We start from the raw sequence: 13264 nt of genomic DNA on the forward strand, positions 1-13264 counted from the left end.
CCACTCTTATCCTCTAATCTAATTACTGACGTTCTGAGGTTGTATTAAGCTCTATTCAGTCGGAGCCCTCTAAGGTGACGTCTGTGCGGGAGTGGAAAGGGTTTAGCCTAGATGTTTCTTCTTAATGGAGACCATTCAAGTCATGCAGTGGTGCTCATCCCTGCATGCTAGTGGAGAATATGACAAATGGCAAGCATATTTGACACACTAACAGTGGATATGCAGTATGTATTCAAAGAACCGAACATCCTGACACACTGTGTTTTCATCAAAATCTGCTCTAACTCTAAGTATTTAAGTCATTATATAGGCCAAGCTCATTCCTAATGGGGGATAAAATCCTATCCATTTAATGCAGCCTATTCATCACTTAATTCGAAGCTAACACAGGAAAAATACTCACCAACAATGCAATGTCTGGCTTTAATTCAGATAAGAAGAACTGGATAATGTTTTGCATAGGACAGTGGATTTTGCCAACTGAACGGACATGCAATTGTCAGTGTCAGCAGGAGAAGTGATAGCAGCAAGACATTTTGGTTTCAGTTTTAATGAGCACTTGATAAGAGCCTATCCTGTATGTAAATAATGTGAGTAGCCGACTCATGAAAGGCCATAGCATTGCTATGAATTGTATCTAGACGTTAAGGTGGTTTTCCTTGGAATAACCAGTGCAAACAACACAACATGCTGCCTTGAAGCTAGTCTTTTCCTGGATTTCATCACTTTCAGAAAAGAGGTGGGCGGGGAAAGACCAACCCCTTGCTGTGCGTCATAGACGGCGTGGCGGTAGCGCAGCTTTTGTCGGGGGCGCTTTTTGCCCGTCACCATCCGGTCTTCCAGACAGAGCCCGGACTAGACAAGAGCGTGGACGTGCTTCTCGTACAGAGAGGGAACACATTGACCCACAGCAAGCCGAACGCGTCTTTTCTTTAAACACGAATCAGCAAACTCTCAATTCGCATTAAATATGTCTAACATCGTTTGTTGTCAAACGCCTCAGGTAAGATTGTGTTTCTCTTTTCTTAATAAAAGAGGAAATGGTCGGTGTTTGATGTCTTTGTCGAGTAACCGTGGACGTGAATAATCCCGTTAAATCGGTTGTAGGTGACGGCGGATGTTAATGTAGCCGCGTTTCTTTAGTTTAGTGTCTTCGTTGTGTGGTTAAAATGAAGAGAAGGTTTTGTTCGCGGGGGGAAAGATACTGAAAATCGCACAATGCGCTCCCCCACCCCCCGCTCCCCCAGCTTTCCGCATAACGCTAGTTAACGTTAATTTTTTTTTTTTTTTTTCATTTTCCAAAAACGCAGATATTTAACCCAATCTTGGTTGCGCGTGGCTGTGGACACATAGGCAAGCGAGCGACTGGAGCGCTGTCGGCCATGCTTCAGTTGAACTCAAACCCGGTGGCTCGTGGTTCCACATCCCTTAGCCTTAGCTAAGCAGCAGGTTGCTAAGCCGGGAGGCGCCCGTGCTTTTAGCTTTCTGCGCTTCCCATCTCTCTCCTGGTTGCTGGCGGCGTGGCTTCCAGCTGAATACCTGCCTTGTTTTAACATTAAGCTCAAGTATATTTCTTCATTTGTGATGCGTGTTTAATACTAAGTTAGCCACGCGGGTTCTTTGTGGAGAGAAGGGCGGGGGTCTCTTCCTGACCCAGTTTCTGGTGGCGGGACGCATGATGCATCATGGCTGTAGTTAATACGTAGCGTTGGCTAACTCGACCAGCAGGGGTAGCGGCCCCAGAAGTAGCGCTGCTTTGCGGCAAACGGACAAAGTCTTAACACTCGTCCATTAAGACGTTGCAGGGTTGGAAAGTTGGAACGGTAGCGTTCAGCTAAATCTTTTCATGTAATGGCAGTTTTGTCATTTTATTATTAGGCCGGCACGGATTAGGATTAGACCTGCTCGTGCCTTTTATCTGGTTCCCGACGCGTGAAAAATGACCCATTTTAGAAGCTAATTACTGATTTGCCAAAACCAGAAACCCTGACAAGTTCTCGGAAAGCTCACATACACAATGCGAAATTAGCAAAACACCCTTACTAACTGGTAATGCACATGCATGTTGCTAGGTGGAAAATTTGGTTCTAATTTGTGAAATCAAAATTTGAATTCGTGCGCGCAACAATTTTATTTAGATGTCACACCCTTAAAACGTGTTGGATTTAAGCGGTAAATTTCCACTGGGTGATATATTAGTCAGTGCCCCCTTTTCACCACTGGAGGGCTGGTGCAGCATCCATTGATTGTTCACTGTCAGACCTTCGTTTTGGTGGCTTAGAAATTGGACGGAAAAACATGTGGACAGGATATAGATTCGAAGCCGCCCCCGTTGACAAAGTTGTGGACAGTCTCACTCTTTCTTTCTGGCTTTTGCTCTCTTTGCTCACTGGGTGTCTTCATATGCACACACATCCACATTCACGGCTCAACAAGTCTGCCTGCCCCTTTTGTCTGTATGAATCCCTGTTTGCTCGGTCACTCGTGATCTGTGCAGTGTTAATTCCCCATTTCACTGTTTTGAGAGGTTTAATGAATTTTGACCACATAAGCGACTTTAAGAATACAACAACATTCAACCATTGTGTGATACAATTAACCCAGCAAAATAGACATCATTGCTGAATTACCATTTGTTGGTTGCCAAAGGAAAATAATGTCCTACCATAGTCTTATCTTTTACCAGAATAATATATAATTGAAACTGTGGTAAAAGCGTCAGAATTTTCTAGATGTTGAGGGTGTGGCTCAATTTGTTGGAGCAAGTGGTAGGGAGAGCATCCAGAGGGGAACATAGCAGCAGACAAGCATTTTGGACCCAACCATGGAGGAGTTGAGTGTTTGAGCCTTCAAAGGGAATATTTTGCCAGATGTTGTGTAATGGCTCAAAACTAGGTCAGTGTTTCTTCCATGTACATACACAGGTTGAATTACAGCTTTAAACACTAGCTTTACTTAAAACACATAAAACAAAGGCGTTTCTATCCTATGGCATTTTGCTTGTGCATTTACCCATAAAGTACTTGTCGCAGCCAAGTTTTTCTATGTCTTTAAAAAAAAACAAACCATCTAACCAGCACAACATGTTTGTGTAAACTGCATAATTGCCTCTCTAAATCAAAAACTTAAACAAAACATTATTGATGGTGTTGTGGCCTTGTGTTGAAAGAATGCATTTGCATACCTTTCCTATAGTCCATCTGACAGCAGAGAAGACAATTATTTCAGCAGCTTTTGATGCACATACTTTTAGCCTAGTTACAAGTGGACCCGAGGTGGTTATGGATTTAAAAACTCCCACCACATTAGGAATCAGTTTAACAATACATTCTTTGTTTTATTTTCTTGGCTTTTGCTTGACCAGAAGATGTTACAGATGTCTGTTACTGGGCTTTGAGGCTTTATTAATGACAAACTTTAATGTTGCAAGTCCTGCACTCAAGCTAGAGGTTTACGTCTTTTAAATTCTCGCACAAGGAACCACATGCCTTTACTTGAGATATACAACAGACAGCGCTTGATATAAGAAGCTTTTCTTAAAAAGTATTTGTAAATGTTTATTTTTAAATGAGTTAATCACATGCCAGTTGGATACTTGGAAAGGGCTGCACTACCTAACTTAACCTCTTTCCATGTGACATAATAAACTTAGAATTGCATTATAATTCATCTGCTAACCTTCAGACTGCAAATGGTGTAATAGTTGATATGGGCAGGCATGGAATTGCATCAGCTGGATTTATTTTGATGTGGAAATCTCAACTAAAATGTTGTTATAGCTCAGTAAAAACTGGTGTGCTGTGCTGTTTAAAGCCAGAGTAAGATGGTCACACTATAGCTCTCAATTGAATGGCTGTGGAAACAGATCACAAATTGTTCCTTCTTACCTGTCTTTTATGTTGGTGTTAGAATGAATGGGTTCCTGTACAGACACTAGGCACTATATGCCTTTTTATTTATTTTTTATTTTTTGTTTGGTTTTTTTAACATCACATTAGAAGAAAATGCTGTGGCCGTGTTCTTTCTGAATTTTTTGAGAATAAGATCAGAGAAAGTGGTCAGTGGTGATTCTGAACATTATGTTCAGATGCTTTGCTTGTTAAAAGGGCACTGAAAGTGAAAAGGAGGAAGGGCCATTTTCATTACTTTTACCTTTTATGTAAAGTTTCCATTATTTAGTGCATGCAGCTGAATCATGCTAGCGTTGCTTGGGTGTAAAGAACAGGAAACATTGTTTTCAAAATGAACCATTCGCTCTATCTACACTTAACAAAACCTGATGACCCTTTTCTCTTTTTCCTTCTAGGTTATAATGTATGACCAACACAGAATAAGTACAACTCTATAGCCAACGGGATCCTGAGGACTTGATTACAGTCGCTTCAAGCCTGATAGTTTGTCTATGCGACTGCCCCCCTCTCCCTTCTGCTCACTACAGTGTAGTCATCTGGCATTTCTTCTAACAACTTCCCTTCCCTCCTCGGGTGAAGTCGACCAAGTTCCACTGTGATCTCGGTCTGCTTTGCCTACCTTCAGTACCTGTTCTACACTCAGCAGTGGTGGTCTCCTGGATTTGCATTCTTTATTACGTAAGGTGAGAACTAATGCATAGAACAGATAATATGCCATGGACGTTTCAGGCACCTAATTGTCTCTTAATAAAGTGAGCTCTTACAACATGGCACAGCTGAGAATGATTAAGTGCAGAATACAAGCACACTAGCTATTATTTGACTTGACAGCCATAAATGTATTTTTCATCTTTCGTCCTCAGGCACACCATCGAAATTAACCAACATGATTCCAAACGGCTATTTGATCTTTGAGGATGAAAGTTTCCTGGATTCCACTGTGGCCAAAATGAATGCTCTGAGAAAGAGTGGTCAATTCTGCGATGTTAGACTGCAGGTATACTTCAATACAAACAAGTACACACAGGCAACGTTACGAACAGATAAAATAATGCATGTTTCAGAATGCAAAACACAAAATTTATATGATGCAGACCTTTCAGAGACTTAATAATAATTTTACTACTTTTAAGTGTGACGCACATTATCTGTCAACTAATGGCCAAAACATTGTTGTGGATTTATTGCTGTAGTTTCTTGTGACGCATACGCAGCAGCTGTCATTGACAGATTTTTTTTTTTTTTTTTTTTTTTTTTTTTTTTAAACTCTCGTCTTCAATTAGGTTTGTGGTCATGAGTTGATGGCTCACCGTGCTGTTCTGGCTTGCTGCAGTCCCTACCTCTTTGAGATCTTTAATAGTGATGCTGAGCCTCATGGAGTCTCACATGTAACATTTGAAGATTTGGACCCAGAAGCTGTGGAGATCTTGCTCAACTATGCCTATACTGCCCAGTGAGTGGAACCTTTAGCCTGTGATATCACTGCAAAGTACTCAACTTTTTAAAATACTTAACTACCTCTTTCTTTTTTTAATATTTTGTTTGGTTTATTTTTTTTCCTCCCTGTTTAACACAGGTTAAAGGCAGACAAGGACCTGGTCAAAGAAGTTTATTCTGCAGCCAAAAGGTTCAAGATGGAGCGAGTCAAACAGGTCTGCTAATCAAAATAAATAGAGTTTTACATTCTAGGAAATTCCTCAAAGGAAACACATGTAATTTAGTCTAATATTTCTGGCCCCTCAGATTTGTGGTGATTATCTGCTGTCTAAGATGGATTCCCAGAACGCCATCTCCTTTCGTAACTTTGCCAGCTCTATGGGGGATGGCAGAGTTTTGGCCAAGGTGGACGCTTTTATCCAAGACCATCTACTGGAAGTGTCTGAACAGGAGGACTTCCTTAAACTTCCCCGCCTCAAGGTACTACCTCAAATTGGCACACCTGCCAAAAATCTTAGGAATATTTTTCCCCTCCCCCTCTAGTGTTTGCTTTTGAATTTCACTGGAAAAACACACATTCCAGTTCCATTAATGTTCCTACCCTCAATTCCTCCTAGAAATGTTTTGATGGCAGGGGATATGCAACATTAGGGCCAAATGTATGCAGATTACTGTAGGTTTATGCTCAATATGGGGACTTCACAAAGGTACTCGCAGTTTTAAGTCTACGGTTAGTGTTACGCAAATCAAATAAATCACCTGGAGTGTTTGTTGGAACATCTGTGCTCTCATTGCCCTTTTCCTAGGGCTGAAATTATTGGTTCATCAGTCACACATGTTCACAAATACTCCTGAAACCTGTTAAATGTCCTGCATTGATCACTGTGAGAAATTGCTTTCAGCCTTCCTTGGTCACATGTAGTAACAAATTAAGCTTTTTTTTTAGGTGACGAACATAAATGTCTTCTTAGCAATTACTGGATTCATATGTTTTACATCTTAATACAGAAATAAATCTACAGTTATATTAAGTTAACCTATCAAACTCTCAAAGGATGCCTTCGCTCATGTTGAACATCCTTCTTTTGGTTGAGGTTCGAGTAGTAGATGTAAATGAATGCCATTAAAATATAGTGAGTACTCTGCGCTGGTATTAATTCCCTCAGTTAAGCATTTGCCTTGTTCCTGCTGTACGTAGTTCTTACTCGTATTTCCACCGGCTTTGTTTGTTTACAGTTAGAAGTAATGCTAGAAGACAACCTGACCCTGCCCAGCAATGGCAAGCTTTACTCAAAAGTGCTGAGCTGGGTGCAGCGTAGCCTTTGGGAGAATGGAGACCAACTGGAACGACTGATGGGCGAGGTCAGTACCAGGCCACACAGTGTTCATCTTTTAGCCTGATCTTTGTTCCTATCCCGCCCCTTCCCCTCTCTCTGACTCCTCTTTTTGATGGTAAGAAGTCTTTAAAGGGGCTACAACAGAAATGGCATGCCAGTGTCATGCTGCAATGTCAGGATTGTTCTTTTTTTTTCCCTCTGATTTGTTGAGGTTTTGCAGTAAGAATCTCTGTACCCCTGAACCATACTGCAATTCAGAGGTGAGCTGAAAAGAGCCGCTGTTTGCTCGTTTCTTCATCCTTTTTTTTTTTTTTTGTTCCCACTGTCTTGGGTATGTGGTTGACTTACATACAACCAAATCTGAGTATTACAGTGCTCTTCTCCTCTGAAACACAAAAAAACAGGTTGTCTAAGGTGTGACCAATGATTCTGCTGTCTCACTGCCACTTTACTATCTGAACAGGTGCATGATTGTTGCTCCAGCACTAACAGGCACTCCTCCCCATTGATTTATCTCTCCTGTAGGTTTATTAGCAGCAGCAGGAGACCAGACTGAGGAGCCATGACTGAGCCACCAGGGTAATGAGTCAGAGAAAAGAGAGGGAGGAGAGGAAACTACTGCCTCTCTGCATCCTCTCTTTGCAGCCAAGCAACACTGTGCTCCCATCTGTCTATGCCACACATGCAGATGCATTCTAATTCTGCATTTGAAAAAATATACCTAGCTCTTCAAACTTTAGCAATAAATACATCCTTATTCAAAGACTCTTCGCTGCATATAACAGTAGCTTCTTATAGGCCTACATATTACCTGGCACTTAGATTGGGCACAGTACAGAAAACGACATGGCACAGTGGTTCATCTAGCACAAACTAACTTCAATGAACTAATAACTATGAAATTTCCATGTAAATTTTAAATGTAACCAACTTTTAATAATGCAGGAGATTTGGATTTTTTTTTTCTCTTTGCCCTTGTAATGGGCAACCGGTTGACTTCCAACAAGATTTTTCAGTGTTGTTGGACACAACAAAAACTTTATTTAGTTTTACTTTTAGTGATTTAAAAACTGTTCTGGGACAAAGTTAAGCATTAGAATGATGGTTGCTAAAATGGCACCACTCGTTTAGTCCTCTTGGTTTGTCGGCCTATTGTGGCTGCCAGCACAGTGAGCAGCTTCTTCAGCTAGAAGACGGGTTTCCACGCAGCAGAAGTGGGAAGAGAGCCCCTCCTCTTCTTCCTCCTACTCTTCATTCTTCACAGAAGATCTTTCCAGATGCAGCCTCTTACCCTTCATTAGCTCCCTCTTTCTTTAGATGCAAATTATGGAGAGCCTTCTTGCACTTAACCCACTTTGTGCTGTGGCAGCACTGCGTCTTTTTGAAGGAAGTTTTCCGATCAGGTGACTTCGACCCTTCCCCTCTTCTCTTCACAGCACTGCCTCCTCTCCTCCTTTTTCCTCCCTCCTCTCCCCACTATGCTGGGGCTCTTAGTGTGTTGCCATGGAGACAGCCACATGGGTGTGTTGTTGCTGTTTGTCTTTCAGGTGCAAACGCTGTACTACTCACCTGACCATAAGCTGGTGGATGGAGGACTGGTGATTGAAGGGCACAGTGAGGTGTTTGGTGGCGAGGAGGACCACCTTCAGTTTGTGCAGGTACTCAAAAACTTGTGCCTGACTTCACTGTAGTAAAGTCTCAACCAGATTTTGCTTGGCAGCGTGCAGCTTTACTGTCCAGCTTGTGCCTGGCCATGCATAAAAATACTACATAGCCTGTGCCTGGCTTGATGAAAACCTGGCTCATTTAATGCCACGTTGTAAAAGCTAATGTCAGTATGTTAGCAAGACAGGAGCTATGATGCCTGCCTGGCTATGTTGCTGAGGATATATATAAAAAAACACATTTAGATTTTATTTTCAAGCTTATTTCAGCCAGATAAGCAATGGATGGTTTTTCTTTTTACACTTTGTTTGGTGTTGTGCCTAAACTGGGTGCAGTTGGATGTTATTGTAGTGTGGTCTGAGACTGTACTTTGCGGTGCTGTGTTGTTGGCTTCAGATGTTGTGAGACTAAGTAATGCAGGTCAATTATGTGAAGTCTACATTAGACCAGTTGGATCAATGCGTAGGTTGGGATTGATTAGCCTGTGTAGGCCCTATGGTTGGCCTGTGGTGCAAGCTTGGCTTCTGTAGCTGCACTGTACTCTTGCAGAAGAAACCTGTACGGGAGAGCACCCAGAGGCAGATGAGCTGCAGCTCCTCAGGAAGTCTGTCACCCTCCAACCAAGCAGCAAATGTCCCCAAACAGTCTGCTAGGAAAGAGTGGAAGTACATCGGCTCTGAGAAGACCACAAGTAAGTGTTTATGAATTACGTGTGACTTCGCCCATTTAGCAATACTTTTTGTGCAACATGGTCTCAGATGGTGCACTATAAGAAGGGAAGAGATTACATTCAAAATTGGTGGCTTCATCACTAGTAAACATGGTTATAGTGTATGAAATCAGATTATTATTTTTTTATTATTTTTTTCAGCATTTAACACCTTTAACGTTTTCTTCCTCTCTAGTGGCTAACAATCTTCATTTTTTACTCTTCCAGACAACATCTACTTATGTCTGGCTGTGCTGGATGGTGTGCTGTGTGTGATCTTCTTGCATGGTCGCAGCAGCCCTCAGACCTCTCCTTCTGCCACCCCCTGTCTGATGAAGAGCCTGAGCTTTGAGGCGCAGCCTGAAGAGTTGGAGGAGCACCCGCTCTCACCAATGCATTATGCTCGCTCTGGCCTGGGCACCGCAGCCCTCAATGGAAGGCTCATCGCAGCAGGTTGGTGCTCAACCAGAACTGCTCATTAAGTGCAGTCTAGGTGCCATCACTGCCTAGGCTGAAACCTGATTGTTGTCAGACTGTACATACTTAGTAAGGCCTTAGTGAGGCTGAGCATTTCTTTGTGTTTAAGCATAAGGGATTATGTAAAAGTCAGAAAACTAGATGCATTTTCTAAATTTTGCAGGGGGCTACAACAGAGAAGAGTGTCTGAGGACTGTGGAGTGTTACGACCCGAAAGACGACCACTGGACCTTCATCGCACCCATGCGGACTCCAAGGGCTCGATTCCAGATGACTGTTCTCATGGTACCTTTCACTTTTATCTCCCAAGTATTGTAAATACTTGGCTACTGTCTAAATGGTTTCTAATTCTGTTAACTTTGTTAAAAGATTTAAAGTATACAGTACAACCCAACTTTAAATGTGTGTTTTAAGTGGGGGGTTGATGTATCATCTAATGACTTCTGTTCACAACATTCACAGGGTCAGCTGTATGTGATTGGAGGTTCAAATGGACATTCTGATGAGCTGAGCTGCGGGGAGACATACAATCCACATGCTGATGAGTGGGTGCAAATACCAGAGCTAAGGACAAACCGCTGCAATGCAGGTCAGTCCCCCCTCTGCAACGATTCAATAACTGATCTCTGGTTTTATCCACCTGGCTAGTTGAGCTTATCTCTGTCTTGTCTTTTTAAAGGTGTCTGCTCCTTGAACAACAAACTCTATGTTGTGGGAGGGTCGGACCCCTGTGGGCAGAAGGGCCTTAAGAACTGTGACGCTTTTGACCCTGTGACCAAAATCTGGAGCAGCTGTGCCTCCCTTAACATCAGTATGTGCCCTGAAATTACACGTCATTTGATTTGTGAAAAATGTTTTTTTGTTTTTTTTAGGACCAAGAGCACATTTAGGTTAAAGCATGAGGCCAAAATTAGGTTCACAATCCACCAGAGCTCTAGTTCATATATCTGTAATCTTAGAGGAAACGAAGTATTAATTAAGCAAACTTGTTTACAGGGAGGCACCAGGCAGCAGTGTGTGAGTTGGATGGCTTCATGTATGCAATTGGAGGGGCAGAGTCGTGGAACTGCCTGAACACTGTGGAACGCTACAACCCCGAGAACAACACCTGGACCCTGGTAGCTTCCATGAATGTGGCTCGCAGGGGGGCTGCCGTTGCTGTCCATGCAGGTAAGCCCATGAACTATGCATGGCAGAAAAGCATGTTGTGCCTTTTTTCTTTACTCACTACAAAAACTTTCAGGATTATTGAAACTTGTGAAATTAATATTTAGGTGACCCAGGATTTGCAAAAATTTTATTTATTTTTTTTACATGTTTCACTGTCCTTCTCTTTCCAGGCAAACTGTTTGTTGTTGGTGGCTTCGATGGCTCCCATGCACTCCGCTGTGTGGAGGTGTACGACCCCGCCCGCAATGACTGGAGGATGCTGGGTAGCATGACATCTTCACGAAGCAATTGTGGCGTGGCCATGCTCGGCGACACAATCTACGCCGTGGGCGGCTTTGACGGAAACGAGTTTCTTAACACAATGGAGGTCTACAACCCCGAGATGGACGAGTGGAACGACTGTGCCAAGGCCCTGTCTCTCCTCTCTGACTGAAGGGGGGAGAGGGGGAAGGGGAGGGGTTGGGGAGTTTCACAGTGCTTCACCTTTTTCCAAACTAACAGGCTTAGTGACGTAATCGTGTTTTGTGATGTTCTGTGTGTATGAGCGGATATGTGTGGGGGGGGGGGGGGGGGGTTGGGATGAGGGGTCTTCAGTGAAGACTGGCTTATAATTGGTGGGAGGGGAGGGTTGTTGCCCAAAGCAACATGACGCCTTTGCATATTGCATACATTTCTTTTATTTTATTTTTTTGTGCTGTATATATTTGGATTGTTCAGTTTTTTATTTTTTTTGGTCTTGCCAACATTTAATCCATTTAGTGCTTCTTTTTTTCTTCTAATTCTTCTTAGAGTTGAAAGATGTGTCACTTTGAAGTTTTTCAGATGAGCTAGCATCTATTGGTCAATGAACGTGGCAGTGTGGAGTGGTGAATAAATTTTGAAGGTTTAATATTTCTGTTGTGGTAATGTAATTTTGCCCTTAAATTATAAGGTCAGTGGTTTGAAGCCTTACTAAGAGTGCAACTTATTAAACACCTGTCACGGCTTTTTTTTTTTTTTTTTGGTCATTTTAAACGAGCTGGATTGCTTTTTGAATCTTAAATGATGGCCTTTTTTATATTTTTATACACTGCTGAATTACCAGTAAAATAAAAGTCGTAGCGGACAGCTTAAGTTGACGAATCTAACCAGTGCCAGTTTTAGTTATGTTTTTGTGCTCACACCACACACGCACAACCATGCTTCTGCTAACCAAACTTTTGTTGTTGTGATTTAACTAATTGATGTATGTAGAGATGCAGCTTACTAAAAACCTTTTTTTTCCCTGTGTTTTTAAAGTGTCAGGCATTGGCAGATTCTTTTGGAAGGAATGTTAGTGAGAAAATGAACATATTTGTAACATTTCTTAATTAATAAACCATTTGAATCAACTTTATTTCAGCCTCTTTTCTAAATGCATGTTATTGCGCTGAAGTCATGGTGGTTATTTAATAATTAAAGATGTAGCTTTTTAACCAGGAAGGGAATTGAGGTTGTACTACAGACCTAAGCAACTTAAGGGCCAGAACAAAATGCAGAAGTATTGACTTTTAATTGGTTGCGCTTGATTCAATATGTACACTTCTTTGCCACTGAGTGTCTTTATTCTCCTGAGTCAATACTCTCCTGGTCCATGCTGTCTAAAATTTCATTGCCACCATTTTCCTTAAAGGCTGCCACACTGAGCCAGTTTATTCCTGCTCCAGGTGTCTTTTAGGGGAGATTATACTAAGCTGGTCAACAGCCCTCTGTAGGAAGCGACAATGACAGTTGCTCTAGTTTGTGGGAGTGTTTAAAACAAATCAGTGGAGCAGCCTGTATCTGCATACACTCCGACATCCCTGACTGCCAGTTTGTTAAATTTCTACCCTGTGCTGGTTTGCATGCTACAGTAAACTTTGGGTTTGTTCTTCACCCATACTGTTGTCCAGTTATAAGACTTCCTTATGCAGTAAATGAGGAAGTCAACAGCCAGCAAAGAAATCGTATACAGACAAAATGTGAGTTAAAATTGCGGCAAATCTAATCATCAAGGCTCCAGGATAAAAGCAGTTTCAAATTAATCAGGTACTTGAGGAAATAAAATTGAACCTTTACATGATCAGAACTGATTCAATTCCTACATATTCAAATTTCACTGCACACTTTTATAAATGTTTGAAATGTTTTAGTAGTCCAACAAATTAATGGGACAGGAAGTTCAGTGAGTCCAGATCACCACTGACACCGGATATCTGTCCTCATCTTTCCACCTCCTGTGTCACGTCTGATGCTTCAGTCTGTGTCACAGCAGCAGGTGTAATCTCACCCTGTCGTCACCTGCGCTTTAATCCTCTTAGTCACCACAGACACACACAGAAACACACAGTCACTACGCCACATTTACTCGATGACAGTAATCACTCAAGGACTGAACTGTGAGAAATGGCCCAACGTAGGAAATTATACAAGACAAAGTTTGTGTAATTTTTGTAAGTTTTAACAGTTGTTCAGAATCTTCCATTTAAATACTGATGACAATGCCTCAAAACATTTCATTGTTAACGTAAAAAAATATATCTTTTCTGATCTGAAATATT

The 13264-nt window shown here is 41.8% G+C and overlaps 1 protein-coding gene across 1 annotated transcript; it reads left to right on the forward strand.

The window, feature by feature from the left end:
- Nucleotides 1-821: 821 nt before the first annotated feature.
- Nucleotides 822-12076, forward strand: ivns1abpa (influenza virus NS1A binding protein a). Its single transcript, XM_067512120.1, has 15 exons — nt 822-1003; nt 4307-4594; nt 4775-4908; nt 5195-5364; nt 5488-5563; nt 5655-5828; nt 6585-6710; nt 8233-8343; nt 8900-9041; nt 9288-9512; nt 9700-9821; nt 9999-10125; nt 10216-10347; nt 10533-10706; nt 10877-12076. Exons 3-15 carry the CDS (start codon nt 4798-4800, stop codon nt 11137-11139), a joined length of 1953 nt encoding a protein of 650 aa, XP_067368221.1. The 5' UTR covers nt 822-1003; nt 4307-4594; nt 4775-4797; the 3' UTR covers nt 11140-12076.
- Nucleotides 12077-13264: the final 1188 nt, after the last annotated feature.

This window comes from Channa argus, chromosome 8 (assembly GCF_033026475.1).
Source record: "Channa argus isolate prfri chromosome 8, Channa argus male v1.0, whole genome shotgun sequence".
Lineage (NCBI taxonomy): Eukaryota > Metazoa > Chordata > Actinopteri > Anabantiformes > Channidae > Channa > Channa argus.

Coding starts and splice junctions, on each gene's coding strand:
- ivns1abpa (XM_067512120.1), top strand. CDS start 4,798: ATGATTCCAAACGGCTATTTGATCTTTGAGGATGAAAGTTTCCTGGAT. Junction 5,829..6,584: donor TTAAACTTCCCCGCCTCAAG/GTACTACCTCAA, acceptor GTTTGTTTACAG/TTAGAAGTAATGCTAGAAGA. Junction 9,513..9,699: donor TGGAAGGCTCATCGCAGCAG/GTTGGTGCTCAA, acceptor TAAATTTTGCAG/GGGGCTACAACAGAGAAGAG.